The following is a 26561-nucleotide window of genomic DNA, read 5'->3' as shown; positions in this document are numbered from 1 at the left end:
TACTATGTACTATAGATAGACCTCGAAGACAGAGTACTTTTTTGGAAAGAAAAATATGTGCCCAAGTTTCACTCGTGAGCATCTTTATACTGTCGTAGAGAACACAAGCACCGTTTGATGGTTGAATCCTCCGTAAGGTTAATATATGTCCCCAGGCGCTTAACATTGATGGCCGCGCACCGAGTGCAGCCCAACCCGCAGTTCGAGAAAAAATGCCAGATGGGGAAGTCACCAATACCTGGAATGGTAGTTATCGGTACCTTTTCATGACACGACAGTCCCGAGGTGACGGTCCCGGGCAACGGCCGTGACAGCGTTGGCACCGGTGCATTCCAGTCCCAGAACTTTGGTTACCGGGTTGATGCACCGCTGGCATTTCACGATCGACCGTTCCATACAACGTACAAAGTCGATCAAATACATAAGTGGACAGTCGACCTATCCCTCCATTCTCTCCCATCGGTGATGTTCCTGATAGACACGAAATCCAGGCCGCGTAATGCTGTCAGTGGCAGTGGATTGAGACCCATAGGTGCGAAATGATGGGCGCCGCGCGTTTTGTTGTGCTTATCTCGTCTTGCAATATAACCTGCGTCTGCACCTGAGTTTACTTTGGCATCCTTCCTACGCTCCTCAAGAAGATCCTGAACGATGTCGGTGCCCATCTGAATTGTACATTTGATCGAGCTCTACAGGAAGACAATATCTACCCAAGAAAGACAAACGCTGCCCTCCAGTCGTTCCCTGTCCCTAAAAACAGCGCCACGCTCGAAATCAATGGGAATATACTCATAACATGGTTGTCATCCTGTTGCGGCCGGATGCTTGAACACTCTCGAGAAAAAGTACAATCAGCCGTAACAGGACTGGAAAAATCAAGAGGTGACATATACACAGTTTGCTGAACCGTTTCGGGAAGATGTGAGGACTCGAGGTGCAGCCAGCCGGGTGCATGCACGTTACGGTGGAGCTGTACTCACAGCGCTTCGATGACAAGTCTTGGTGCGGTTTTGTTTGTTTAATTTCCCAAGATTTTACAGCAGCGCGATCATTGCAGCAGCGGCTGCTAGAAACGCTCCTTGCACTTTGAGTTCAGTCGCGCCGCTGTTAGTGTTCGGAGCAGACGTGGTTTGCGATGACGAAGCAGTGGCCGAAGAGGATGTGCTGGAATCGGACGACGTCGTGGTCGTCGCAGATGATTCCGTGCTACTACTGCTGTTCGAGGATGTGGTGGTAGCCGCTGAAGCAGAGCTGGTAGAGCCACTGGTTGTGGAGCCGCTGGAAGAAGTAGCAGAGGCACTGCTTGTGGCGCTGTCGGTCGTTGAAACGGTAGAGGCGGACGCTGTTGCGGTTCCGGTCGCGCCCTGAATACCAAAATTCGGGGAGAAGTTGATGTTGCTCGAGTCTGTATCATCGATGATTTCGATGGTGTACTCGTGCGAGTTTACTTCGTTACCGGAAGGTATTGAGAGTGTTGCGGTCTCATCGGAAGCAGAAAGGCCAGCTACGTGGGTCACTGTCAGTTTACTACTACTAGGTAAGTGAGGGCGGGTTCACGTACAAGCCAAGGTGATACCGCCGTCGGGGGTGATGGGATCCTGCTGTAATTTGATTGTGACGGTGCCACTCGATGGGTTCGTCCATTGAATTGTAAGGGATTGACCAGCAGTCACATCCAGAGTACTTTGACCCGAAGGAACACTGATGGCGTTGTTTTGTGCGGCGACAATGCCTGCGCACAGCGCAACGACCGCAGTTGCAAGGAAGCGCATCTCTAATTTGAATTGTGAGAAGGAGTTTGTATGTGGACGTGTGGTATGTGAGATGTGGTTGGTAATGAATGATGGTTATATCGCGCAGTTGATATAGTGACTACTTGGTATGGGTGCAGCCGTAACGATGATGATGTTATCTTCTGTAGTGGTGGTGGCGCAGGGCAAATATGGCAAAAGGAGGGTTTCGCAGTACGATGGTGTTGACGACGTCGAAAAATGGAAAGCGCGTTAGCCCGTTGTTCGCGACAACGAAACCTAGGTGCGGCGGGTTAGCGCCCCAAGACTAAACGAAATGAGGTCAAGCACCTAACAATTTCGGCACCACCCTTCGCATGGACTCTTTATTTATGGCGAGATTGAGGGTGCTTCGCTGATTTCTAGGCTGCCCTATTGGGTGTTTGTCAATATGGTTTCTGTTAACTTAGGGACTCAGGGCCCAGGTACCAAGGTGCACTGCAACCCATTCAAGATGGGCGCTGCTCCCCGCATCTGAGACCTGTTAGGGTTTGTCTTTGCTTTTTGTTCATGGCTCTGCTTCGACTCTTCAGCCGCACTCGACGAGTATTTGGACGGTCATAAACAGAAACAATTCACGGAGGCTGAGGATGGCGGTTGTTGGTGGCTTGCGTCAAAGCTGCACCTTGTTCAACATAGCTTCTTCATGTTCGGCTACTGAGGCAAACCTTTACTGTCACACCACTCGAGCAACTCGGGAGACTGAGAATAAAACATTCGCGGAGGATGGACTCCTCGTCTCGGATGGCCCTTCCCTATTTTGACTCTCGGCTTGCCGGCAATAGGCTGCAGCCATGTGTGTATGCTTGTTGATGCCCTATGAATGGTTTGTGAGCGAAGACGCCATTCTATCAGACGTTGAAACCCAACTGTGCACAACGGCAGCGTTGAAATGTGCGAGTTGCCCAGTGCAGGCTGCATGGCATACACGGGGTATCCTTCGACATGGAGGGAGTAAAGAGCAAGCACGTTTCGCCCAGGAGTTTGCCTTGGAAATAGCTAGGTTCTACGATTGCAAAACTGATGGCGTAGTGATGGTGGATGATTTTGTTTTTTCGAACAATGATCCCCAGTCCACATCGAATTGAATGAAGTAGACTGGTACGGTTCTAGGAATATACAAGAGCAGTAACAAGGACTGTTGATATGCTGGGACATAGATTTTCCCGAAGCGTTCCGCGCCCTGATCCGACAAGGGGCACGCATTATCATCTGTCCCACCTTGTGCCTCTTGAGAGACATGTCTGAAGCAGGACTGAAAATCACCCCCGGAGTCGAGGCCTTCTTCATGAAATCCGCAATCGTGACTCGAGCGTGTGAGAACACGTGCTGCATCATCTTCGTGAATGGAGGTGGGCCCAAAGAAGACAGGTTTCTGGGTCCGAGTCAGGTCGCTATGCCGCTGGTAGGGACGGTGAAAGGGAGTTTCACAGGGTGTGAAGAAGGCATGAGGATTGTAGAGGTCGATAAGAGTCTGCTCGATGTTGCAGAGGCGAATTATAAGGTCAGAGGGGATCTCGCAGGGCAGGACTTGCATTATGGGTACAGTCATGTGTGAAGCTTGTCGAGTGTTGTGTTGGGAACACTCAATCAAGTAGGTCTCCTCATAGACGGGACTATAAGGGCAAGATGCTTCCATGTTCCCAAAATCATGCACTCACCAACCCTCACAGTGACGTGCTTCGTGTTCTCCCGAAGCGAGTCAGGTCAGTCGGCCGGTGTTTTCTCGCCGGTCTGGAGGAGAGTGAAATCGCTGACCCCGGTGGAGAACAGTCGATGGTGGCTCGTCCGTCAAGGATGTACAATATGCTGTTTGGGGCAAGTCACTTGCCATTAATCAGGCCCAGTGGTATCGGGATTTCATTGCCGCTCTCACGGCGAAGACCAGGCCTGGAGTCGATGCTTCCTAGGGCCTTCTTCAAAATATCCTTTCAAGTAGCCGTCGGCCGGCTGACTCGCACAATTGGATGGGCGTCAAGTCGAACACTATGACAGCCTCTCGACGAGAAACGGTAGTCTTCGTCAAGCATGATCAGGCATCACGGTGCTGTCGAGTTCTGCTCACTCGTCCCCGTGGATACCGATCGTATACGGCGTTTTCTCGCACTTGTTTGTCAGTCTGCCGAATAGCATAGTCCTCCCGTAATGATCATCTCACATCAAGCATCTTGACATTTTTGCCCCTGTTCATATCATGTTCTTCACCCAAAGATCCGCGAGAGTATCCCTCCCCCTCCCGCACCACCACTCCCACCCTTTGCAAACGGATCCCCTTTCCTCATCCACTCATCAACCCACTCCGCCATCCTAACCGGATCACTCAACATCCTCGTATCAACAACCCGTTCCGTGACACGTTCTGCCCTCCGCCCTCCAAACCCAATGAGCGTAGGCATACTGGTCACGCCCCACTCAACCCCAAGATCCATCATGTTTCCATTGCTGTTGTCGGGGCTGTCCAGCTCGACCTCGGCGAACGCTAAGCCCGAGAACTTGTCTTCCGGCGCCACGGGACGCGTCTCCACCAGACTCGTCAACAATGGCGTGATGGTCCGACACGGTGCGCATGCAGACGTGGTGAAGAGCGCGAGTAATAACGTGTTGTTTGCCGAACATAAACGTAATGCGTCGTGGAATTGCGGCGGTGTGCGGAAGGGGTCGAGCACACGCTTCCTCTGTATGCCGAGAGACGGCGAGGAGGAGAAAGTTCGTTGAAGGCGTGTGGTCGCTTGGATGTCTCTAGCGAGTAGACGAAGTAGATGAGTTGATTGATTAGAGGGACTCATTGTGACAGCGAATAAGGGCTCGAAGAAGGAGTTTTGGGTAGTGAGAACAGAGGTAGAGTCACCGGTATCGAAACAAAACCAGAAGCCTTATTGATCTTCCTGGTACGAGGTCTCAGGCGTTGTTGGTTTGTAGCAAGATGTTCGTAAAGAAAAACACCATGACGTCACGCATACTCAGTATCCCCCAGCCTTGCTTAGCCTTCGCTGAGCACTACATCCACCACCATCGCTAAAAGCAGGAGATAAGTCAAAGGGAAATGTGTTCGTCTTTCAAGAAGTTCTCTACACCATTTTGAACTGTAAAGCATCTAAGAAGCCTGATCTTTATAGGGATCCTTGGGACTCCCACCTATTGGATCCCCATATACGCCATGCTATGCCATGCTCTTGCCTGAGGTTCAGCCAGATCATAAAAACAAGGGTATCACGACCCTCAGACTGACCAGTATCACAAACCCCCACAACACAAACACCCTGGAAATGTTCTCGTACATGACAAAAGAGGCCGCTTGCTCCCCATAAACGCTCAACATGCCAGCATGTCCAATCCAAAGTCCGTGAAGAAATGCAAACATCATGCACAAAACCACCAAGATGCCCACACCGGCTAGTCATAAAACAATACATGAAGAAGGTTGCTGCCTGTCAAATTCCACAAAAGTTAGTTGTTGGTCTTCTGTGATGCATTCATTCATTCCTTCCATCTGCCTGCAGCCATGGGCTCGTTTTGCCGCTGTTGATTGGTGATTGTGAGTTTGTCTTAAGGTGACTCTTCTGATGTAGTGTCATGTTCTTCGTGGGACCTGGTTGCTGCCTGGTGTTCCGCTTCGAACTCACTTCAGGCATACGATGTCAGGCGACATGACCCTCCAATGCCTAAAAAGAAAGGAAAGGGGAAAGAAAAGGTAAACTTACTGCCTTGCTCGCTCTAATCTCAGCACCCATTGCGCGGTAATCTTCAGTCGCTCTCTCACACTCGTTGCTGGTAATAAAAGGTATTTTTCGGCCTCGGATATAGGTAGGACACTGGCAAGCCAGTAAGGGAATACTGCCGGGTCGGAAGGAGGTTGGCCGTAGACAGCCAGCGCTCGCTGGTGAACCCACCGAGCCGACTGCAAACGTGCTCGCTCCACAAACTCGATAGCCATCTCCAGCAAGCGTTGTGTCGGCATATGTTGAATCTGTGTCGCTTCATCGGCGTCCTCCGGTACAGTTATGGCTGTTTCTTGGGCCTCGATGATTTCTTCTTCGTGTACAGGGATGTCATCGACGCGTTGTACCCGACCGACGATGTACCCATCAAGCATCCTGGTCTCGACCACTCGAAATCGATGTAGTCCTCGTGTCTCAATGATACTGCGACCGTCGGGAAGCAGTTCGATGCGCTCAATGAACAACACCGTACCATAGGGCATGAAATGAGGTTCTCCTTGTGGAGTCCCGTATGGTCTGTACATCACGATGCCAAACTTGCGTGACCCACTCTCCATAGCCCTTCGTATCATAAGTCGATATCGTGGTTCGAAGATATGCAGAAAGGTGGGCATCTGAGGATACGCCAATGTGCAGGGGAACAAAGGTAATTGTGACACTTCGTCGACCATGTCCTCCTGTGCATCAACCGTTAATCGTGCCGTCAGTAAGTCGGTTAATAGGTGCTGAGTTAGGAAGGTGATTCTTTTGTTGCTAGGTTCTCCCACCACGCTCGGTAATAATGCAAGCCTGCGACGGCACATTGGACAAAGATTTGTGTGGTCCATTGCACGGGCAAAGCATTTCCGACAGAATGTGTGGCCGCAAGATGTTGTCAGAGGATCGAGCATGATTTGGTAACATACTTGACACTCTGTCTCGCCTTGGACCATCTCTCTTAGCACTCCCAAGGTTGCCAGATCCAATTCTCGAGTCGACCCTTCGGTGCCCGGGTCTACTGGTGAATAAGCAACGTCGGAGGAGTAGTGTAACTCCCCCATTTCGGCGAGGGTGTATGTCGAGACGATGCGTCCGCCGTGAAGAACACGTGACCTGGGCATGACGTCCATATTCCTCGCGGCCAGGCTGGGCCAGTCGAGCTGTTCTTCCAACAACAGCGGCATTTCTGAAGATTCAGCTTTGCTGTTGTCCATGTATGTTTTGAGAACATCCATGATTTTGTTCAGTGTCACATCTGTTCCACAATCTGCCACCGAGTGTTCCAACTCACATCCCTTGAAAGGGCACAGGAACCCCTCCGAGCGCCCCTCCATAAGAGGGTATGTAATGTTTTCGCGCTTGTACAGCGGCGGTAAGCAATTCTGGCACAAGGAGTTGCCACATGGTAGTGTGGTAGGGTCTCTTAAAGGGTAGGAGCACTGAGAACACTGGAACAGTTTGACAATTGCTCGGGCACCATCCCAGGCGTCGAATGCGCCGCCATTCGTCCGCGTCGGTGATCCATCACCACTCATCTGCGCAGTTGACGGAGCCCCGACGTCTCCTGCCTGTCGTGAGGATCCTGTGAGGTCCTCCTCTTTCGTGTGCTTAGAAAGACCACTAAGGGTTTCGGATGCACCGTATCCATATATAGGATGGTTGCATTTATTCCTGTTCCGCTCTCTTACCATCACCTCATCAAGCCTCGGTGATGTAGATTCTGCTCAAGCACTCTTTAATGACTTCTCCAGCACCATCCAATATCCTGCGGGCGACGTAAGAGATATGGTGCAAATGTAATCTTCTGTAACGCTCAAGCGCAGCGTACTGTTATGATCTGACCGGGCATAGAGCGGAGGAAGGGGCTTTAAAAGACGTGAGGGGTGCGTAGAATGAACGGCGTGAGGTGAGAGAGAACAATTTCAGGCAAGCAGTAAGAAGAAAAAAGGATATTGCGAGGCTTTGAATCAACGATGCATTAGTCTCTTCATGAGATCAACGACGAGTAGACTTTGTGGGAGCAATCAGATAAGTCCAAGCGCATGGGAGGCCACCCCCAAAAGGCTTATGATGATCCGCACCTTCATCAGGAACAGCACCGGCATGGCCGCTGGACACCAGAGCGCTGGGGCAGGGATTGAGTGGAAAGCAGTAAAGGCCGTAACCAACGACGGGGGCCGTAGTGGGCACTCGAGGCATGCACTATGGCGGTTGGAGGGTGTTTTGCCACGGTCGAGGGTTTTCGATGGTAGTGCGATGTCGTGGAAGATCGAGATCTCGAAAGAGTGATGTGATCGAAGAATGAAGGTGAGTGGCCCCAGTGAGAAGCAGGGATCAATCAAGGCCCTGAGCACCAACGAAATAGCGGCTAGAGGGGTAACAAACAGTCTAAAGACAATGCTTGGGGGAACATGAGGAGAAGAAAAGCGATGGAGGGGCGCTAACTTACCGGTATTGTGTTAGGGGCCGCTGGTTTCTCGCTGATGGCCACCGGCTAGAGGCGTCATCAGTCCCTTGTATTTAGTACGAGTCATAGAGACGTCAATCATTTCGAGCTTCCAATAATCACCGTCCAGGCTGTTACCCATCTCAGTCCTTTCACGTGAACCTTTAATCCGGTTCTAAAAGCTCCTGTTGGTTGCAGAGTCCGCACTTGTACACGACTGTACAAGTCATAGCACCAGGAGCCTGGACCCAAACCAGAGATACCGGTACCGCACACTGGGCATGAGGCCGTGAGTCTCGCCCAATCCGGGTTCTCATCTCGCCGTTTTGGTATCTTTTATGACCTCAATGACCTGTCCATTTGTCGAATTGGGCATGCGAACGCCACATGACTCGTGGAGCCAAGCAGCTTGAGGCGCTTGGGGCTGTATCCATCAAGTGCTTCTAGAAGCCTGCCATCGGAAGCATAGATCATCAGCCAGCCCTTCCTTCTTTTCGTCTTGCTCCCTCAGATCTATCATGAATGATCTCGATGAACCGTTCGGAAAAAGATTCAGTACCCACCATCATGCTCCGCTTGCCACGTTTTCATGATCATGTCCAGTTTTGCACCTCGCTTGACCCACCGACAGAACGCCGTCGTGAAAAACCTTCGGTCCAAACCCAAGAATATAACGCATGTATACGGGGATCTCATCCGACGTTTAGGTTGACAACGGCATCTAACCAGTATCAGACCCACTGTCTTCTCCCTCCATCTCCTCATCGAAAATGATTCGTCGCATCAGACCCTTGTTGAAGAGGTTCAAGATGAAATGCAACGCTTGCAGCCGATAGTGGTGGCTTCGCAGAATCACTAATGTCTTCCGGAACATCTCGGTCGTGGCGAAGTGGGCAGGGTGTTTTGCTTTGATAGAGTGAAGCTCGGTCGCCGCCTTCTTGTACATGACAGAGTTTCCCATCTCGACTATGTGCTTGAGTATTTTGGCTCGGGTCGGGTTCTCGTCTGTAACTGCTGACTTGTACTCCGCGTCCTCTTCGGCTGTCGGACTCTGTGTTACTTCATTGGATGCAATCGGTTTCTGGTAGTGGATTAGCATTCAGAACGTGGCATGATATGGAAGTCAAACTTACCAGACATAGAACCTCGAGGTTCCGGGGCATGCACAGACCAAGGGAGCATCCTCGAGGATCCACTGCAGTATCCCAGCCGTTCTCAGCAAGCATCTCAAACCCATGTAACGTCCTCGAGATTAGGCCAAGGACGAAGCATGCCGTGCCACGCATAGACAGCACTTCCGCACCTTCTGCTATCCGGACAATTGATGCGACCACATCGGCTTCTTCCAGAAACGGGGCGCCAAGATCCATAGAACCAATATTCCCAATGGCCCACATGCATGCTTTGACCTTGGTCAATGTCTCGGTATCTTCCTCGTCGAGCCGGACATCTCGGATCGTAGAGGCGAACTCGTAGAAGTGGCCTGATTGTCTCAGAAGCTTGCAACCCTCCTGGGTACGCGCAAGTTCCCGGTAAAAGTGTGGTGGTGCAATGCCTGGGTCATGGGAGTCGACAGCAGGGTCATCTGCGAAATGGATCTTGTTGATGCTACTGTCCATGTATGCACGCAGTATAGAGGCTTCCACCAGGCCCACGTATGCATCGTTGCGGCCCAGAAACCAATCGTCCATTTCTTGGGTGATATAGTCGAGACCACTCAGGTATTGATAGCCAACAGAAGTGGCCAGAAATCGTAGTAGAAGAGGGGCCCCAATTTCACCTAGATGGTCCAGCGAAGGACGGCATTTGACCACATACTCAAGATGGCTGCGTTGATTGCAGGCTTCTTCGAGAATCTTGACTGCAATCTCGCACACCTCAATGTCCGGATCGTACAGTTGGGTCAACACCAGCCGAAGGGCCCAATGAGAGCTGGCCCGATCTTGCATGCCGGAGGAATAGTGAACTCTTCCCACCGCATACCTTCGAAGCAGTCTCGTAGCGAAGATCCGGATTTCTTTGACCCCTGATGTCAATGCCTTAGAGAGTATGACTCGAAGATGTGTGTCTAGAGTGTAGTCCATGTTTCCCAGAAGCGCTTTTATGAGGTCTTCTCGGTCCTTGAGTTCGATCAGATGGTAGAACATGTCCATCATATGCCAGCGCTCCATTAACCGCACGCCTTCAACAGACTGACTCAGTGCTCCAAGTATGGCAAAGTAACCTCCGCTAAGTGTTTCGCTCATTTGACGACGATCAAACAGCGGTGTTGCAGACGTAATACCGCTATGCGGGTCAACTTGAGCAAGGCATTCTCCAATCTGCGCGAGAAGCTTATTCTCAGCGAGGTATTCTAAACCCACGGATGTTTGAGTCAACGTCTTGAGCAGAGCACAGCCGGTCCGAACGTAGCGTTGATTAGGCCTCGTGTTCCGAATGATCGAGAACCTGTATTTGAATGGACGGTAGAAGCCCACAAGGCGCTTCAAGAATTTGGGGGACCTAATGGCGTCTTCCAGGCGTCTGGGGTTGGTCAGGGGGCCTTCCACCAGCCCATGGATCAGTTCCCACTTCCATTTGATGTATTGTGAGTGATTCGGAATTTGACTATCGATCATTGCTTGCCGGAAGGAGTCAGCGTCCATCGAAGCAGTATACTTCATCCTCTCAGCGGCCTGTGGGCTAACGGCCAGCTCATCATCCCGGACAAGTCGGCCATATTGGGAAGCAGCAGTCTTGTTGAGCGTGCGATTGATGCTTTCGATCTGATATATCATGCCCAAATTCGTAGACGAAGCCTCAGAGCCATAATCCGTAAGAGAGGGCACTAACTCGCCCAAGACTTGTACATTCGCGCTGATAGCTTCAGGCAGGGCATGATGCGCCATTTTTAGAACTTCGGTCAGGAGGAGTGCAGCTTTCCTCTTGAGCATGAGATCTTCTTCGGCCCTGATGAGCTCAACAAGGGCGGGAACCAGACCAGCCTTTACCAACGCGGCTAGGACGAATGCTGAGAAGTGATAGGTCAGGTCGAATCTGCCCTCGGAGTCGTACTCCATTGGTGGTCTTGGCAATGACTGCTGCGTCGGCATCGCGTTGACTCTTCCATAGGTGGTGAGTCTTCTGCCCGCCAGGAAGGAGCTTGACCAGGAAGGTGGTTTGATACGGAGAATGTCAAAGAACAATTCCAAGACGGTATCGCGTGATTGAGTGATCGGGTAAACCAGAGAATCAATCAGTGAGCGAAGGGGTGCTGCGCCATTCCTCGATAGAAGCAGAAACCCTGGCCACGTCTTGAGCATTGCAGAAATGGCTTGAGCACATGTTTTTAGTTTGTCCTCATTGCCACTCAACAGCAGCGGGTCCGTGAAAGGTGCGAACATTGCCTCAAACTCTCTTCCGGTGTGAAGATATCTTCGTTGCAGTGGGTGATCGAGGATCTGGAGAAAGGCGGCAACCAAGCCCTCCGGAGCAGGAAACGAGCCATCGGCCAAGGCTTCGGTCAGTGTGCTCATACCATTAGCAGACACCACCAAGTCGGTGTGCTTCGTCAGCAACTCTGCCAGGGTCAACAAGCAAATGTCCTTCAATCGGTCATCCGGGGTCTCGGCAACAGCTACCAGACTTCGAACGACGGCGCGCGAGATTTCGTAGACACCGTCTTTGACATCAAGGAAGGCTCGCACAAATTTGACAGCTTGTTCCCTTTCCAAAACCGCGTTCGCTTTCTTCACTAATGACAGTATGACCAGCTCGTCCGTGTGCAACTTTCGAATTGTCTGTAATGATTTGCGGTCTGCGATGGCGTGCCGGGTAAGCCTGTACCCGGCGGCAACAACATCAGGGCTTTCGCTGAGCAGCATCATTTGGACCCGGAGGCTGAAAACTGACCAAGCCAAATCGTACTTCAGGGTGGCGTTTCGCTTGAGGAGGTCAACCAGCTTGTTTGCTCGCTCGATATAATAGTCCGGAGGCAACCCATCGGCTTCCAGTTGCTGCAGAGTCTCGGTCAATACCAGCGTAGGCGACTCGCTATCGATGGACTCAGTCAAATCATTCTCTGGGGCTTCCGCTGGTGTCCTTAGGGGGCTGCTGCGGAAGTAGCTAGTCATCCTGTTGTTGGGAGGTGTCGTCGGTGACTGAGAGCGTATAATCTCCTGATCGAGTTCTTGTTTCAACTCGGCAAGTTTCCTGTTTGATGAGCCTAACTCCATCTCAACTTTCTGCCGCTGTTCCTTCGTTTGCTTATTGTTTTTGCTCAAAAGCGCTTCCAACATATTCTCCGTCCCCAATTTGATCTTCAATTCCTTGGCTATCCTGTCGCGGACCGCAGCCTGCCGTTGTTCGGAGGTTGTGAGAGTATCCCCATCTTTATATTGGGATTGCAGGCGCGAAAGCTTCGGCACGTTCATGAGGTCAGCCTGCGGCGTCGTCCTCCCTGCCTGCAAAGCACTTCGGAGGTCTGTACTGAAGGAGCCCGGTGGACCTGCAATTGTCAGTGTATGTACGGAAGTCTGCTGCGGATATTCAGTACCTCCACCGGATAGTGAGCGGCCATCTTTGACTGTCGGTCGCTGGTAAGCGGTGATATCGTCACTTTTTCTAGAAACATGTCTGAACATGAAAGGCTTTCCTTGGGTAGGCGTCACCGAGTAGCCCGACCCTTGATCTGATGAGGCCATCCGTGGGCCATGGAGTGTACGACTCTCCTCTTGGAGTGTCTCGTACTGGAGCAGATGCGCAGTCTACGATCATGAGGTGAGGTCGGCTCTGTCGGAGTGTGGTCTCAAGCCTTCATTCAGGCGAGAAGATGGATTTGATGACTACTGAGGTGCGCGGAATATGCGTATTGTTCATTTGAGCCGCCTGTGGTTTGAGTTCGATGGTGTACTTAGAGCCGGAAATGGACCAGGAAATAACAGGGACACAGCTGAGTAACGACTGGATTGCCGTGATACGTTCGCTTCGGTTGCTGAGTCACTGAGGATGAAGGTGCAGAACCTGTGGTGTTGGTCATAAGAAGACAGTGATAGAGTGCTCGTCGTGAGTGATAATTCAAGAATCGTCTGTAACAGTGACTTTCAGGAGTGTTGTGGTACCGAAGTCGGGGTCAAAGATTCGCGAACCCGGGATCGACTTTAGGCGTCTGTCGAATCCATTCGACCCCCGCATCAGGGCAGCCTCTCTAACACGTGGGTGTACCTACATTCTGCGGTTGCTTGACCTACCGGGATATTCTATGCTCTTGCACCTCGAAAGCGATACTTTGGCAGTTCCTCACCAACACTCAAAGTCATCTGCACAGTTCCAGCCATCATATATTTGCAGCCTCTTTGAAAATTGAGGAACAATGCAAACCGTGGGGGCATTCAGCAGGGTTAAGCATCTTCAGCCGAGCAGCCACACCCCCAGCCTTATCGACAGCTGCAAGGCCATTGACATCATCGGTGCCGGTCATCTAATTTGTTAGGGCAATTTCAATCGAGGATTGAAAGGACCGTTATTTCTCTTCGACGTACTTTCCTCCGCCTACAAATGTGTTATGAGCAACATTTCTGAGGAAGTCTTCATGAACAAGTACGAGTATTCACATTTCTCTACTTTTCATCGTACAAAATGGCCCTCAGGTGATGCTCTGGAGCAGGCTGAAGCTCCAGAACGATGGAGCAAAAGGCCTTCGGCGAGCTCCGTCATACCAATGCGTGTACGACCGCGCAGCTCCCAGTGCGCAGATTGCACGATGAGCCAATCGCCTTCGAAAGACACATCTGAATATGGTTGTAGACAGGGTCTTGATCAGCACTTTTACCAGATCTTGCAGCTGTTGTGTCAGTGCAATTGGCGAAAGCCGCTGCTTGAAATTTCCTTTCCACGGCGTGCCCCTCTGATAAGGAACCTTGATTCATTATATAGTCCTTGCGCAAGCCCTCGTCGCAATCTATTGTCACAGATCATTCAATCCAGCAACATCAGCCTACCTGCAAGACATAGTACAAGCCGTCGCTTTACCATACCCTCTATAACAGCCTCTTAACACTCAACAACAAGTAAAATGGGCTACCTCTCAGCAGCACGCTATGGCAAGGACAACATCCGCGTCTACAAGGTGGAAAAGGATGAAGCTACCAAGACACACACTGTCTATGAGATGACAGTCTGCGTCCTGCTTGAAGGAGAGATTGATGTATCGTAAGTCACTCTTCCACCTTCGCAAGCATGTTTACTCCTAACATTCAACCAGATACACGGCAGCAGACAACAGTGTTGTGGTTGCAACCGACACTATGAAGAACACCACCTACATCACGGCCAAGCAGAACCCAGTCCACCCTCCTGAGCGATTTGCTGCCATTCTGGGATCCCACTTCGTCAACAAGTACCAGCATATCCACTCCGCGCACATCAGCGTTGTTCAGCACAGATGGACCCGAATGCTCGTTGACGGAAAGCCTCACCCGCATTCCTTCTTCCGCGATAGCAATGAAAAGAGAGTGGTGCAAGCAGACATCTACGAAGGAAAGGGCATCGAGATCCGATCCGGTATCTCGGACCTTCTCGTGCTGAAGAGCACTGGCTCTGAGTTCCACCACTTCGTGCGCGACGACTTCACCACTCTTCCAGATGTTTACGACCGCATCTTGAGCACATCAGTGGATGCCGGCTGGAAGTGGTCGTTCCCCAGCCTTGACGCTGTCAAGAAGGAGACTGAGAGATTCGATGCCACATGGACCAAGGCTAGGGAGGTCACTTTCCGCCTTTTCGCAACAGAATCCAGCCCCAGTGTGCAAAACACCATGTACAAGATGTGTCAAGAGATTCTCGCAGCTCAGCCTTTGGTCAATGCTGTCGACTATTCGCTACCAAACAAGCACTATTTCGAGATTGACTTGAGCTGGCATCATGGACTGAAGAACACCGGCAAGGATGCCGAGGTCTATGCACCACAATCCGACCCCAACGGTCTGATCAAATGCACCGTCTCTCGTGACAACACCAAATCCAAACTATGAGGCGCACGCCGTGTGGGCCTCATTTCATGAATAACGCATATATGGGAGTTTTTGGCTGAAACTGGTCCATGTACATGTCTGTTTAGACAATTGTAGATAATACCAAAATGATACTCATACATCCGCCTTTCCCATTTATTTCGCTCCAACGCCAGACATGTGGGGATAAAGAAGATTGATCATAATTGACTCTGTTGACTCGATTCCGGTTTTGCCGCTTGAATTGCCTCCATAACACGCCCTTGGGTATATGGCTTTCCGGCGAACTGGACAATATTTTGCTTGTAGGGATGGGCGGTACCTTCGAAAACTTTTAACCGTGCCAGTCTCTTATCCCTCAGTCTGTTTTTCGGCAACATTCCTCTCACAGCTTTCTTCAAGACTTCTCCTCCGCCCCATTTCGCAATCATGCTCTCCATGCTCATCTGCTTCAGGCTTCCAGGCCGCGTGTTGTGCGTATAATACTGTTTCTGTTCTCGTTTCTTCCCGGTGACGTGCAAATCGTGGCAACCGACTGCGACAACGTAGTCTCCGCAATCTGTTGAAGGATTCCATATCGGCTTCTGCTTGCCCATCAAAAAGACCGCTATAGACGATGCGAGTCTTCCAAGAGAGCGACTGTCGCTGCCGACATCAACGTAGTGCCATGTCCGAGAGTAGGCAAGGCGAGTCTGCCATGGTCATTAGATTTACTGAGGCTTTGTCGGCGGTTGTCAAACATACCTTGCCCACAGTTTGCGACATGGCGACTCAGGGCTATCTTCGCATGGGCGACTGCGGCCACTTTCTGTCTCCCGCTCGCTGGGTGCACCTTGCGCTGGATGATTGGCGTTGTAGAGTAGATGAATGGCTCGAGGAGAGAATCTGGTGTTCGAAGGACTGCGACTTCCGCGATTGAGCTCCGGAAAGTAAAAGTGGGTCCTCCAGTACACCTTTGGGATTAGTTCACTTCGTTCTTGCCAAGCCCGCACTTTTCGCAGTCAGTTCTTTCCCACACCAACGACTTGCGATTGCACAGTAGACGACTTTCAGCAACGATACAACTGCATCCGACTCTGTCAACAGCCGCCCATCCATCATGTCGGCTCCTCAGAGTGTGCAGTGCTTCGGCAAGAAGAAGACGGCAACCGCTGTCGCCCATTGCAAGGTACGAATTGAAGGGGAAATCAATTGTTAGGAAGAGACACTGATGAGTCTGTGTAGAAGGGAAAAGGCCTTATCAAGGTCAACGGCCGACCTCTCTCCCTCGTTCAACCTGAGATTCTCCGATTCAAGGTACGCTCCGATACGCACAATGGGCAATGCAGCAGTGATGGACAAGTTCTTACATGTTTTGCGCGATTTAGGTCTACGAGCCTCTTTTGATCGTTGGACTCGACAAGTTCTCTGAGGTCGACATCCGTGTCCGAGTTACCGGTGGTGGTCACACTTCTCAAATCTACGCCATTCGACAGGCCATTTCCAAGTCAATTGTCGCTTACTACCAGAAATATGTCGATGAATACACCAAGAACCAACTGAAGCAAGCCCTTGTACAATACGACCGCACACTCCTCGTTGCCGACAACAGACGATGCGAGCCCAAGAAGTTCGGTGGTCCAGGTGCCAGAGCCAGATACCAAAAGTCTTACCGTTAAAAGATACGGCGATGGTTGTGGTTGGTATGGGTTGTGTGTGGTGGATCGCATATGGTTCTTGCGGCAGGTTAGATCAGAACGATGCCTGAAGGATATCGATGGTCAGCCTCGCCGAGATTATGCAGCATGGAAATGGAGCGTTCCTGGTCTCCAATGATGGTATTTGGGACCTTGCAGGATCGAATCGGCGCCAATTGCTCGAGATGCAGTACATCTCAAGAGTCTGCTTGAAAAGCGAAGGAATACAATTCATGTTCAAAACACGAGATTCTTCTACATGCTACGGCGAAGCCTTTCGAAGCACACCTACCACGATTGCCTTGTTGACGGGGATCCATTGCTCGTTCAGGTGTCTACGATGAGAGGCGCATATTCCCCTTTTTCTTCGTCCTCATCGACTCCTTGCATACTGACTTCGATCCGTTCGCCGTCCTCCAACTCCAGCATTCCCCGTCGCAGTGTGTCTCGTTCGCTTTGCCAGCCATATTTCTCTTCGAAGAACTTTTGCAGAGCTTCAATCTCAGCTTTCAGGGCTTGCCCTCCGCTTGTATCTTCTGTGAACGTTTCATCGACCAAAGCCCTGAACTTGCCCCATACTGATCGCAACCACGAACTCGCACTTTCATCCCTCATTTCGAACAGTCCTCCATCGACATCTTCGATATGCCTCGCCTGCATCCTCAGCACCTTCACCGCCTCGACAAAGTAGGCCTCTATTTCGATCAAAGCTGTTCGGCACGTGAACATCACCGTGAGCAGCCTCTTCCACTGCTCTAAGCAACTGTAGTTCGCCAGCGTAAGAACCATAAGGAAACAGAATTGTAACTCCCCAAGCACCTGCTTCGCTCCCACCGTCCGGTCTGCGCCAGATGGAGTGACATTGTCGACCAGTTGCTCCAGATACCAACTGCGGTCCCTTGCTCTATCCGTCCTCGTGCGCCCAATGTCTCCTTCCGACCATGTTTGCTTCAGATTGATCGGCAGCAGATCTAGCGGTGACTGGCGCAGCGCATTGTCGGTTTCCAGATGCGACAAGCCGGGTATATGCTCTGTATCGGCTGGAGCCGTGGATATTGACGATATGATCCATGCTGGGGAGAGCAGTCGTGTGAGTAGCGAGGACGTCAGATGGGACGTGAGTGAGGGCCAATCTGTGCTTTCGGCGCGGTGGTCATCATGCTGTTGCGAGGTCGGATCGTCTTGCTCAGACTGCTGCTGCGAGGACAGATCAGATGTTGCGTCTTGTAGGGCAGTGTAATCGACAAGGCCCCGCCGCGAGACTGAGCGGATCGCACTCTGCGCAGTCTGGCTGTCGGGCTCGAGCAGGTCGAGGTTCTCGGTCGCACTGTTCCATTGCAGAACAAGACACTGCCTTCTTACATTCAGCCACCGGCCGTGCCGGATCGAGAGCGATGCATCGGTGCCTGTGTACAGGAAGTGCAGGCCAACGGGAATATTCGTGATGCCCTGAAAATTGGGCGACGAGTTGAACGACAACAGGTCTAAACCAATGAAAGTCTTGGGCGGCAACGAGAGAAGTAGGACAGTTGGGTTCTCAAGTTGGGATGCCATTAGAAGTTTGGGCGAGGTTGCGATGCAGGTTGGGACCAAAAAACAGATTTACGAGGAGAAATACATGAACTTTCGTAGTTTATTCCACGCCGGCTACATCATACTGCTTCATCATAGGCAGCAGCGCGTAACTGCGGTATTTTGAAGACCAGGCAAAAGGAGATGCCGTTCTTCGCGTATTTGTGACCACCACGACCATGAGATCCCATTTTTGTTTGTTTCGAGCACTCCGCAGAGGCTCGCCATGACATTCCAAGGCTGGAAAAAGTTTGACCCGGAGAAAGATTCCACTGCGAATCGCTCAGAGACGACGACCACGACGACCACCCTTGCGTCTCGTGCTGTCGGAAGGTGTAGGAGTGACATCCTCGATTCTGCCAATCTTCATGCCTGAACGGGCCAGGGCACGCAGAGCGGACTGGGCACCTGGACCGGGAGTCTTGGTGCCGTTTCCTCCAGTGGCTCGGATCTTGATGTGGAGGGCGTTGATGCCGAGTTCCTTGCATCGCACAGCGACGTCCTGGGCTGCCAACATGGCGGCGTAGGGAGAGGACTCGTCACGGTCGGCCTTGACTTTCATACCACCAGTCACACGGCAGATGGTTTCGCGGCCACTGGAATCACCCATGTTAGCCTGACCAATTTTTTCTTCCTTGCGCCATTATGGCGGTGTTCTTGAACTTACGAGAGATCGGTGACATGGACGAAGGTGTCGTTGAAGGATGCGAAGATACGTGCAACGCCGAAGACGAGTTCGCCTGGAGAATCAATTAGCATTTTCGTCCGGCCGCACAACATGCTTTTCTCGATTTACCTTCGCGGACCTGAGGGCCCAGAGAGACGTTCTCGGTGGCGGGACGGTCGACCTTCTTCTTGGGAGCCATTTTGATAATTTGGCGACTGGAAGTCAAGTGTGGTGTTGAGGGATTGTCGTTTGGGTCGTGCAGAAGGAGATAATTTGGGCCGCTTCATCAAAAGTCGAAATATCGCAGTGTGCAGAAAATGAACTAAACCTAATTTGGTTTGCAAATCTTGGCACCTCGCTACAAAGTTTCGTTTTTCATCTGCTCGACCTCTCGTCTTCTTTCGTGTCCATTTATTGATTGCTCAGAGCTGGTTACGACAAACCTTGATGCCTGGTGCTGGTCAAGGCATGCTCCAGATTCGTCTTTGAGCCTTGGAGACTGGAATTCTCGAGCTTCCCAATGAGCTTGTCGCGTTACGCGTGACTCTCAGCCGCCATGGAAGATGTTGCGGTAGGAATTATTGGTATGGGTGATATGGGGCGGATGTATGCGAGGAGGTTTTGTCAGGCTGGATGGAGGTAGGACACCGTCCAGTTCACTCCTGGAGTAGAAGCAGCTGGTAAAAGGCCGCTGAAACTCTCATGGTACGTTCCTCTTTACTCTTCCCTTCCCGTTGTTCTTTCAGGATGACTCTGAGTGCATTTGGCTCGAGCATGGTCACTCATGGTACTGCATCATCATTCTGGTGTTGCGTTCTATCATGACGGCCGTCACTGATGTTAAAACCTCGCTACCTTATTTTTATTTGTCTGAAGATTTTCCAATCACGATTTTACCTTTCCCATTTCACTCTGGCGAAGGGTTTGGACTGACAATTGTCGTATAGATTTGCTTGCGTTGAAAGCGACTTTACATAGTACATGGACTGATAGGGTGTCATGCAGAGTCAATGCTTGCGACCGACCAGACAAATTTCAGACACTCCAAAAGGAGTTCGAAAATGAGGTTTGTGTCGTCCGCAAGTATGATGAACATGGTTGACCGAGATTAGACTGGAATAAATATCTTGCCCAATGGACATCTCGTTTCCCGAGCCAGCCACTGGATCATATACAGCGTCGAGGCCGAGATCATCGACAAGGTGGTCGCCGAGTATGGCCCATCCACCAAGGTTGGTGCCATAGTCGGTGGTCAGACATCGTGTAAAGCTCCCGAATTGGCCGCCTTTGAGAAGTATCTGCCTAGCGATGTTGAAATTGTGTCTTGCCATTCTCTCCACGGACCTGCTGTAGATCCTACAGGTCAGCCACTTGTCGTCATCCAACATCGAGCCTCACAGGAGAGTGTCGATCTGTGTGTCCGCATCCTCTCTTGTCTCAAGTCAAAGATGGTTTTCCTTACCGGAGAGAAGCACGACCGGATCACGGCGGATACCCAGGCCGTTACCCATGCCGCATTCTTGAGCATGGGAACTGCATGGGCAGCGAACCAACAATTCCCATGGGAAATTGACCGGTACGTGGGTGGCATAGAGAATGTGAAAATCAACATCACCCTGCGCATCTACGCCAACAAATGGCATGTCTATGCTGGTCTCGCCATCCTCAATCCTGCAGCCAAGGAGCAGATTCGACAATATGCTCAATCGGTCACGGAGTTATACAAACTTATGCTTGGTGGTCATCGTGAGGAGCTTACCAAGAGAATCAAGACCGCCGGTGCCGCAGTCTTCACTTCGGATGCCACCGACCAAGACCTTCTACTCGGGGATGAAGTGCTGGATAAATTCTCCTTGTCAAGACTGCCAAAGGAGAGAACGCCCAACAATCACCTCAGCCTATTGGCTATTGTTGACTGCTGGTGGAAGCTCGGGATTGTACCCTACGACCATATGATTTGCTCCACACCTGTAAGTGGCAGGATCCTATGCTGCGTCGTTTCTATTTCTGACTTCGTCGCAGCTTTTCCGCATATGGCTGGGCGTCACCGAATATCTTTTTCGACATGAGACCTTACTTGATGAAGTCATCAACACGGCGATAGAAGATCATAGCTTCCGGTCGGATGATCTCGAATTCACCTTTGCCGCCAGGGTAAGTCGACTGCTGCGTTGCTTTATGTCCTGCAGAGAGCGTCCCCACTTTGTAGGATTCGATATTTGAACTAGCCGCGTCCACACTGCACGATTGAAGCTGCATTTCAGTGGGAGAGTGGTTGAGCATGCTAACATCATGGAATAGGCATGGTCCGAATGTGTATCATTTGGCGCATTCGAGGCATACCGGAGTCGTTTCGAAAGTATACAGCAATACTTTGCGCCGAGATTTCCTGACGCCGTCAGACTTGGCAACGAGATGATCAAAGAAATCATGACGAAGACCAAGAAGTGATGGTCATTATGAGTCTCAAGGTGGCCGCGTCGACATGCACAAAATGTTGCATGTCTTCTCGAGAGGCTCGTATTCCAAACGACCCGGTGAGTCTTGGGGCTGACGAAGCCCACGACTGCCACCAGGATCGCGTGTTACGATGGTGTGGCCACTTGGCAGCTGGCATCCATGAATCCCTGGTGGCTATGACGGTCAAGTTCCTGATGCACCAGGTTCGAAGCATACCGGTTGAGATCGCACGAACAATTAGGCATCGTTGTGGCTGCCAAAAATACTCAGGATGCTGTGGAGGCAGCAGCAATACGATCTCGTCGTATTTCCCAAGAACGACCATCATCGTTCACCATACCTAAATCGTCTATGGAAGTCCTGTATACCATCGGAAGGAATACCGGGCGGTACCACAGGTCTAGCAGATAAGCTTCGAGGATTCGCATTCGTGCACCAGTACTGGGGGGGAGAACATTCTTGCAGCCAATGCAAACGGACCAAGATCTGTGATACGTCGTCGAGCCAAGACTGCTCTCCAACGCGTCCGCGATGCTGCGCCTGCCCAAGGAGAAATGCCGCGGTGAACAAATATCGAAGATTAGGGGCCAGCGAGTTTACGTGAGCTCAATATCATGCTGCGCCTTTCTTATACAGTATACCATAGCATATGATGGCAAACTTGATGACGACGAGGAACGCCTTGAATGTTCAACCGGAATACAGATCAACTTATCGGCATTGCCGTGAGCAGGAAGGCTGGCTGCATTGTGCACAAACAATCTGACCAATGTCAGATGAACCAATCATGCTGATGTAACATGCAGGTTTTGTTAGAGGTTAAGCCTTGCACTATCCATGTTTCGGGAAATTTCACAAGCCACTTGATGCCTTAAACACGAAGATCTGGTCTAGGCGGACCTCCGCCCCGACTTTCTCAGCCCCTGGTTGATGCTATTTTTCGATTGTCATCCTTCTCTCCAGCCTCGCCGTCCGGGGTCACTCCGTTCGATGAGGATTCCGGCGCTTTTCGTTCTGCATGCTGTTGCGGCGTGTTGTGATGCAGACTGTTCTTTTTTCGACTGCAGTATCTGTACCACCTACTCCATCCTGATGGGTGGTTGGCTTGTGCGACACGCCAGAAGCTAGTTGAGTCTCAAACAAGTTCTCGAACAGGGGCTTCCGTGATTTTCAATGGCTTGTATCTCTCCCCCTGAGACGCCATACCCCTTGGCAAGCCACTCCGACGCGCATACCGGGGTGCAATCTGATGATAAGGTTTGACGTGTTCTGGGATAACTACCGCTGCCCGCCCAATTGCCCCGAGGATTTATTAATCTGACCCTCAAGTGTTTGCTCCATTGCAACGACTCCTCTTTCAAACCCGTCTCAGGAACCACCGTCAAGGAGGAAACAAGATCAGTCTTTCCCCAGAGACCTGACATATACGCAGTACCAACATCATCCGTCGACTGAGACATCCTTCGCAAAATGGTCCTCAGGAGAGTTTTGGCCTCTGCCGCCCTTGGTGCGTCTTCTGCGTCGCGAAGCACGCGACATGACTAACGCATTTATAGTGGCTGCCTCAGTAGCAACAGATGTTGTTTCGTTTTCCAGCTCAGGATATGGCCTATCCGTGAACGTCCCTTCAGACACAGCCTCGTCAGGCAGTGGTTCCATCTATCTTCAGATCAGCGCCCCGAGTGGTACACAATGGATCGGTTTCGGTCAAGGGTCACAGATGTCGGGCGCCAACATGTTAGTCGTGTACGCGGCGGACTCCTCCAACGTCACGGTGTCACCCAGACTTGGTACTGGTCACGTCGAACCAGAGCACAACAGCGACGCCCAAGTTTCGGTGCTTGAAGGGACCGGTATCGCGTCAGACGGGTCGCTAGTGGCCAACATTCGATGTGACTCATGCTTGAGCTGGAGTGGTGGCAGCATGGACCCAACCGATTCCTCGAGTAAATGGATATACGCCTACAAGTCCGGAGATGCCCTCGATGCCACTAGCACCAGTGCGGACATCTCACAGCACGACAACAATGGAGAATTCAAACTGGATTTGACCACGGGTACTGGCGGTAGCTCATCGAACCCTTTCGTCGCGTCTTCCGATGACTCGCCCTCCACTACCGCAGCTGGTACTACCGGCACGTCCACCGCTACCGGTACTGCTGCCACCGCGCCGGGTTCCGACATCACCGGTTCCGTTTCAAGTTCAAGTGCAACCGCTACCTCAACCTCAGGCGTCTCTAGCCCACTGACCAGCTCCAGCCCATCCTCTACCGGAGACGAAGTCGAGAGTGACCCCAACAAAGGGACAAGAACAGCACACGCCATTCTCATGCCTCTTGTCTTCGTGGTCTTGTTCCCTCTGTCGGCTTTGACCCTCTACCTCCCCTACAACGAAAAGGTCCGACACGTCCACGCTCCACTGCAAGTCGTCAGCATCATCCTGATGCTCGTCGGTCTGGCAATGGGTGTCAGACTCGCCAACAAATTAGACGAGATCGACAAGTACCACCAGGTCATTGGCTTCATCGTTGTTGGCTGGATGGTCATCATCCAGCCAGCATTGGGTTTGGCTCAGCATCTCAATTTCCGCAAAAACGGCACTCGCAGCCCCATGGGCCACGGTCACAGATGGGTTGGTCGTGCTATGATCCTGCTTGGTATCGTCAATGGTGGGCTTGGTTTCATGCAAGCTGGAAAAGTGGGAAGTGAGGAGACCCCAACTTACGCAGTTATTCTCTACAGCGCCGTCGCCGTTGCTATCTTCGTCTTATACTTTGCCGTTGCTACCTTTGCCCCAGCCTTTACCGCGAGGAGAAACGCTGCAAGAGGTGCGGTTACGGAGAAGCCAATTCGTCCCAAGTCCCAGGGCTATGAGATGCACAGCCGTGCCGCTGATACAAGAGCTTGAGCGAACTTTTTTGCGGCGCGAAGATTGGTTAGCGACGTGGAGGGATGGCAACTAGTCGGTTTCCTATTTACGAAACGGTTCTTTGTGTGTGCTCGTTGCCGAGCATACAAACACTTCTTGGGCCTGGACTTGGTTGGTGTTCAGAGCTGGCGGATTGGATTGGGGGAAATTTGTTGAAGGTTGGACATGACTGAACGCCCTAGAAAATGAACATTCTCACTTGTTACCGAACACAGTAGTATGCATACTGATAATCACGTTTCCAAGAACGTCTTCTTGCGGATATAAGTCAATAGTAATTGTTGCCCCATAAGTTACAACTTCTGGGGCTCCAAATGCGGAGGAATCGAGCGATCGACTCTTTAGGTTACGTCCCGGTGACTGGTATATGAGGCTCAAGTCTAATACTCCTCACGGCTATTTGCCAGGCTCCATGCACGTTGTCGGAGCGTCGACCCGTACCTGGTACCTCTCGATACTCTCCACGTCTTTCTGGAGAGCATTACAGAGTTTGGAGGTGAGGGGATGCTCCTGTCTGATGGGCCACGCAATCAGATCCATGTTGTTTCTCCTCATCCGTGTTGAGAGGCATCCGTAATCAACTTGAACATGCAAGCTTTTCAGCCTAAAACAACCACCTTCCAAAGACGGCCTCACGATCGTCGCACAAAGCGGTCACGAAGCGAGGTAGGTGTGTGCCTGGATGTTGTACATATAAACAATGCAAATCAAGCTTTACGAAGCTTTCGTTCAACCTGTGACATCCTAGACGGCAACATTGGGGCAAACCTTGAGACACAACGGCATCGCGATCATGGCTCTTCCGCAGGTGCAAACAGTACTTACTATACTCGGGCTCTACTTACTCGCATTCTGCGATGCTCTGAGCAAGAGACAGAACATAACCACACCGAGCATCCCCAATGGCCACTGGGTCGACACATGGACGGCAATGCCGCAATTGACGGAGTACACCAATCTTCCTCCACCTCCATACGTATGTTCCGCTCGAGCAGTCGTAATCCAGTATCGCTGACACGCCACCAGAACACCACCACAGAGCAGTTCTACAACAGTACCATCCGACAGACCCTGCACATGTCGACAGGCGCATCTCAAATCAGGATCGTCATCTCCAATGCTTTCGGTCTGACGGATCTGCCCATCACCGCCGTGACAGTTGCCCTTCCGTTCAATGGCTCTTCTGGCGAGAGTGCTATCTTGCCCTCGACCCTGCAGACCGTCACATTCAGTAGCGGTGAGGGCTCAATCGTGATTCCGGATGGCGCATTGGCTGTCTCAGATCCGTTGGATTTTCCAGTGGCGCCGCTGTCGACCATTACCGTCACCATGTATCTTGCCGCCGGCCAGAACGGGACACATATCACAAGTCATCCCGGCAGTCGCGCGACGTCTTGGATGACGTTGGGGAACCAAGTCACTGCAACCAATTTGACAGGATCAGAACTGCAAAGCGTTGCTCATTGGTGAGTCCCATGCCTCCGCTGTGATAGACCTACCTCTATCCCACAGAGCTGACTGGGTGCGAACAGGTACTTCCTATCTGCAGTACAAGCTTGGTCACCACCACAGAACCGCGCGTTCAGTATCATCGGCGACAGCATCACGGATGGCAGAGGAAGCGACACGGACCAGAACGATAGGTATGGGACTCACCTGGTCAAGCGTACATGCTTGCCTTGTACAGAGCTGACCTGAAGCAGATGGCCCGACCTCGTCCTTTATCACCTCCAATCCAGCGGCGACCCATCCTTGACTTCTATCGCCGTCAATAATCAAGCTGCTGGAGGCAACCGCATTCTAGAAGACGGCCTAGGCCCCAGTGTGCTGTCGCGCGTCGAACGCGACGTGCTCTCCCACCCGGGCGTGAGGTACGCCATGACATTCGAAGGGGTCAATGACATAGGCGACGCGGACCTCAACGTTTCCAATCTCACGATCACGTATAACCGGCTGATCTCGGCATACCGGCAGATTGCGACGCGCATTCACGCGTTCAACATCCCCCTCTTCGCTGCGACCATTACGCCTTTCTCTGCGCCCAACGACAACACCACGTTGCAGCCATACTCGAGCCCTGCGCGAACAGATACGCCAGCAGGTCAACACTTTCATACGCACCTCCGGCACGTTCGACGCGGTGCTGGATTTTGACGCTGTGGTGCGCAATCAGAGTATGCCCAGTCAGTTGGCTGATGCACTACAGTCGGGTGATTATCTGCATCCCAATGATCAGGGGTATCAGTTGATTGCGAATTCGTTCGACTTGACACTTTTCCAAAAGTTTGCAAATGGGGTTGGAGGCTTTATCTAGAAGCAAAGAGGCTCCCGGCG

At 51.5% G+C, this 26561-nt stretch overlaps 13 protein-coding genes across 13 annotated transcripts; 5 read left to right on the top strand and 8 right to left on the bottom strand.

Moving 5' to 3' along the window:
* Positions 1–849: 849 nt before the first annotated feature.
* Positions 850–2019, bottom strand: EDD37DRAFT_254868 (uncharacterized protein). The gene is made up of 2 exons (XM_062810726.1): positions 1562–2019; positions 850–1504 (listed from the first exon to the last, which is right to left on the bottom strand). Exons 1-2 carry the CDS (start codon positions 1770–1772, stop codon positions 1035–1037), a joined length of 681 nt encoding a protein of 226 aa, XP_062673091.1. The 5' UTR covers positions 1773–2019; the 3' UTR covers positions 850–1034.
* Positions 2020–2796: 777 nt separating this feature from the next.
* On the bottom strand, positions 2797–3429 carry EDD37DRAFT_606028 (uncharacterized protein; the record flags this gene model as incomplete). The annotated part of the gene is made up of 1 exon (XM_062814852.1): positions 2797–3429. One exon carries the CDS (start codon positions 3427–3429, stop codon positions 2797–2799), a length of 633 nt encoding a protein of 210 aa, XP_062673090.1.
* A 562-nt stretch (positions 3430–3991) lies between these two features.
* EDD37DRAFT_691612 (uncharacterized protein) lies at positions 3992–4745 on the bottom strand (the record flags this gene model as incomplete). The annotated part of the gene is made up of 1 exon (XM_062820026.1): positions 3992–4745. The coding sequence occupies exon 1, from the start codon at positions 4574–4576 to the stop codon at positions 3992–3994; it is 585 nt and encodes a 194-aa protein (XP_062673089.1). The 5' UTR covers positions 4577–4745.
* A 600-nt stretch (positions 4746–5345) lies between these two features.
* Positions 5346–7328, bottom strand: EDD37DRAFT_254800 (PUA-like domain-containing protein). The gene has a single exon (XM_062810725.1). It carries the CDS (start codon positions 7177–7179, stop codon positions 5488–5490), a length of 1692 nt encoding a protein of 563 aa, XP_062673088.1. The 5' UTR covers positions 7180–7328; the 3' UTR covers positions 5346–5487.
* Positions 7329–8655: 1327 nt separating this feature from the next.
* Positions 8656–12616, bottom strand: EDD37DRAFT_646888 (Rapamycin-insensitive companion of mTOR, N-term-domain-containing protein; the record flags this gene model as incomplete). Its single annotated transcript, XM_062817788.1, has 3 exons — positions 8656–9015; positions 9068–12420; positions 12469–12616. The coding sequence occupies 3 exons, from the start codon at positions 12614–12616 to the stop codon at positions 8656–8658; spliced, it is 3861 nt and encodes a 1286-aa protein (XP_062673087.1).
* A 1119-nt stretch (positions 12617–13735) lies between these two features.
* On the top strand, positions 13736–15343 carry EDD37DRAFT_254704 (uricase). Its single transcript, XM_062810724.1, has 3 exons — positions 13736–14123; positions 14176–15125; positions 15328–15343. The coding sequence occupies exons 1-2, from the start codon at positions 13987–13989 to the stop codon at positions 14942–14944; spliced, it is 906 nt and encodes a 301-aa protein (XP_062673086.1). The 5' UTR covers positions 13736–13986; the 3' UTR covers positions 14945–15125; positions 15328–15343.
* On the bottom strand, positions 15034–16049 carry EDD37DRAFT_254380 (50S ribosomal protein L13). Its single transcript, XM_062810722.1, has 2 exons — positions 15668–16049; positions 15034–15615 (listed from the first exon to the last, which is right to left on the bottom strand). Exons 1-2 carry the CDS (start codon positions 15686–15688, stop codon positions 15124–15126), a joined length of 513 nt encoding a protein of 170 aa, XP_062673085.1. The 5' UTR covers positions 15689–16049; the 3' UTR covers positions 15034–15123.
* EDD37DRAFT_254362 (40S ribosomal protein S16) lies at positions 15904–16779 on the top strand. Its single transcript, XM_062810720.1, has 3 exons — positions 15904–16091; positions 16148–16219; positions 16291–16779. Exons 1-3 carry the CDS (start codon positions 16023–16025, stop codon positions 16579–16581), a joined length of 432 nt encoding a protein of 143 aa, XP_062673084.1. The 5' UTR covers positions 15904–16022; the 3' UTR covers positions 16582–16779.
* Positions 16780–16926: 147 nt separating this feature from the next.
* On the bottom strand, positions 16927–18153 carry EDD37DRAFT_606021 (A1 cistron-splicing factor; the record flags this gene model as incomplete). Its single annotated transcript, XM_062814851.1, has 1 exon — positions 16927–18153. One exon carries the CDS (start codon positions 18151–18153, stop codon positions 16927–16929), a length of 1227 nt encoding a protein of 408 aa, XP_062673083.1.
* A 150-nt stretch (positions 18154–18303) lies between these two features.
* On the bottom strand, positions 18304–19212 carry EDD37DRAFT_254337 (30S ribosomal protein S11P). Its single transcript, XM_062810719.1, has 3 exons — positions 18968–19212; positions 18839–18911; positions 18304–18767 (listed from the first exon to the last, which is right to left on the bottom strand). The coding sequence occupies exons 1-3, from the start codon at positions 19035–19037 to the stop codon at positions 18455–18457; spliced, it is 456 nt and encodes a 151-aa protein (XP_062673082.1). The 5' UTR covers positions 19038–19212; the 3' UTR covers positions 18304–18454.
* Positions 19213–19260: 48 nt separating this feature from the next.
* Positions 19261–21429, top strand: EDD37DRAFT_254366 (prephenate dehydrogenase). The gene is made up of 5 exons (XM_062810721.1): positions 19261–19477; positions 19844–19904; positions 19951–20808; positions 20861–20992; positions 21140–21429. Exons 1-5 carry the CDS (start codon positions 19395–19397, stop codon positions 21287–21289), a joined length of 1284 nt encoding a protein of 427 aa, XP_062673081.1. The 5' UTR covers positions 19261–19394; the 3' UTR covers positions 21290–21429.
* A 1339-nt stretch (positions 21430–22768) lies between these two features.
* On the top strand, positions 22769–24547 carry EDD37DRAFT_677035 (uncharacterized protein; the record flags this gene model as incomplete). The annotated part of the gene is made up of 2 exons (XM_062819593.1): positions 22769–22805; positions 22855–24547. 2 exons carry the CDS (start codon positions 22769–22771, stop codon positions 24204–24206), a joined length of 1389 nt encoding a protein of 462 aa, XP_062673080.1. The 3' UTR covers positions 24207–24547.
* A 473-nt stretch (positions 24548–25020) lies between these two features.
* EDD37DRAFT_656237 (SGNH hydrolase-type esterase domain-containing protein) lies at positions 25021–26541 on the top strand (the record flags this gene model as incomplete). The annotated part of the gene is made up of 6 exons (XM_062818816.1): positions 25021–25044; positions 25105–25203; positions 25254–25693; positions 25760–25870; positions 25931–26221; positions 26292–26541. 6 exons carry the CDS (start codon positions 25021–25023, stop codon positions 26539–26541), a joined length of 1215 nt encoding a protein of 404 aa, XP_062673079.1.
* Between the last annotated feature and the right edge of the window lie 20 nt (positions 26542–26561).

This window comes from Exophiala viscosa, assembly GCF_022695815.1.
Source record: "Exophiala viscosa unplaced genomic scaffold EDD37scaffold_2, whole genome shotgun sequence".
Classification (NCBI taxonomy): Eukaryota; Fungi; Ascomycota; class Eurotiomycetes; order Chaetothyriales; family Herpotrichiellaceae; genus Exophiala; species Exophiala viscosa.
The sequence above is the reverse complement of the archived record's forward strand: the minus strand, read 5'-3'. Positions and strand labels throughout refer to the sequence as shown.

Coding starts and splice junctions, on each gene's coding strand:
- EDD37DRAFT_254868 (XM_062810726.1), bottom strand. CDS start 1,772: ATGCGCTTCCTTGCAACTGCGGTCGTTGCGCTGTGCGCAGGCATTGTC. Junction 1,505..1,561: donor CGGCGGTATCACCTTGGCTT/GTACGTGAACCC, acceptor TGACCCACGTAG/CTGGCCTTTCTGCTTCCGAT.
- EDD37DRAFT_254800 (XM_062810725.1), bottom strand. CDS start 7,179: ATGGTAAGAGAGCGGAACAGGAATAAATGCAACCATCCTATATATGGA.
- EDD37DRAFT_254704 (XM_062810724.1), top strand. CDS start 13,987: ATGGGCTACCTCTCAGCAGCACGCTATGGCAAGGACAACATCCGCGTC. Junction 14,124..14,175: donor GAAGGAGAGATTGATGTATC/GTAAGTCACTCT, acceptor ACATTCAACCAG/ATACACGGCAGCAGACAACA.
- EDD37DRAFT_254380 (XM_062810722.1), bottom strand. CDS start 15,688: ATGTCGCAAACTGTGGGCAAG. Junction 15,616..15,667: donor TGTCGCAAACTGTGGGCAAG/GTATGTTTGACA, acceptor TGACCATGGCAG/ACTCGCCTTGCCTACTCTCG.
- EDD37DRAFT_254362 (XM_062810720.1), top strand. CDS start 16,023: ATGTCGGCTCCTCAGAGTGTGCAGTGCTTCGGCAAGAAGAAGACGGCA. Junction 16,092..16,147: donor CCGCTGTCGCCCATTGCAAG/GTACGAATTGAA, acceptor GAGTCTGTGTAG/AAGGGAAAAGGCCTTATCAA. Junction 16,220..16,290: donor CTGAGATTCTCCGATTCAAG/GTACGCTCCGAT, acceptor TGCGCGATTTAG/GTCTACGAGCCTCTTTTGAT.
- EDD37DRAFT_254337 (XM_062810719.1), bottom strand. CDS start 19,037: ATGGCTCCCAAGAAGAAGGTCGACCGTCCCGCCACCGAGAACGTCTCT. Junction 18,912..18,967: donor GGGCCCTCAGGTCCGCGAAG/GTAAATCGAGAA, acceptor TTGATTCTCCAG/GCGAACTCGTCTTCGGCGTT. Junction 18,768..18,838: donor GTCCATGTCACCGATCTCTC/GTAAGTTCAAGA, acceptor GGGTGATTCCAG/TGGCCGCGAAACCATCTGCC.
- EDD37DRAFT_254366 (XM_062810721.1), top strand. CDS start 19,395: ATGGAAGATGTTGCGGTAGGAATTATTGGTATGGGTGATATGGGGCGG. Junction 19,905..19,950: donor AAAAGGAGTTCGAAAATGAG/GTTTGTGTCGTC, acceptor GACCGAGATTAG/ACTGGAATAAATATCTTGCC. Junction 20,993..21,139: donor AATTCACCTTTGCCGCCAGG/GTAAGTCGACTG, acceptor ATCATGGAATAG/GCATGGTCCGAATGTGTATC.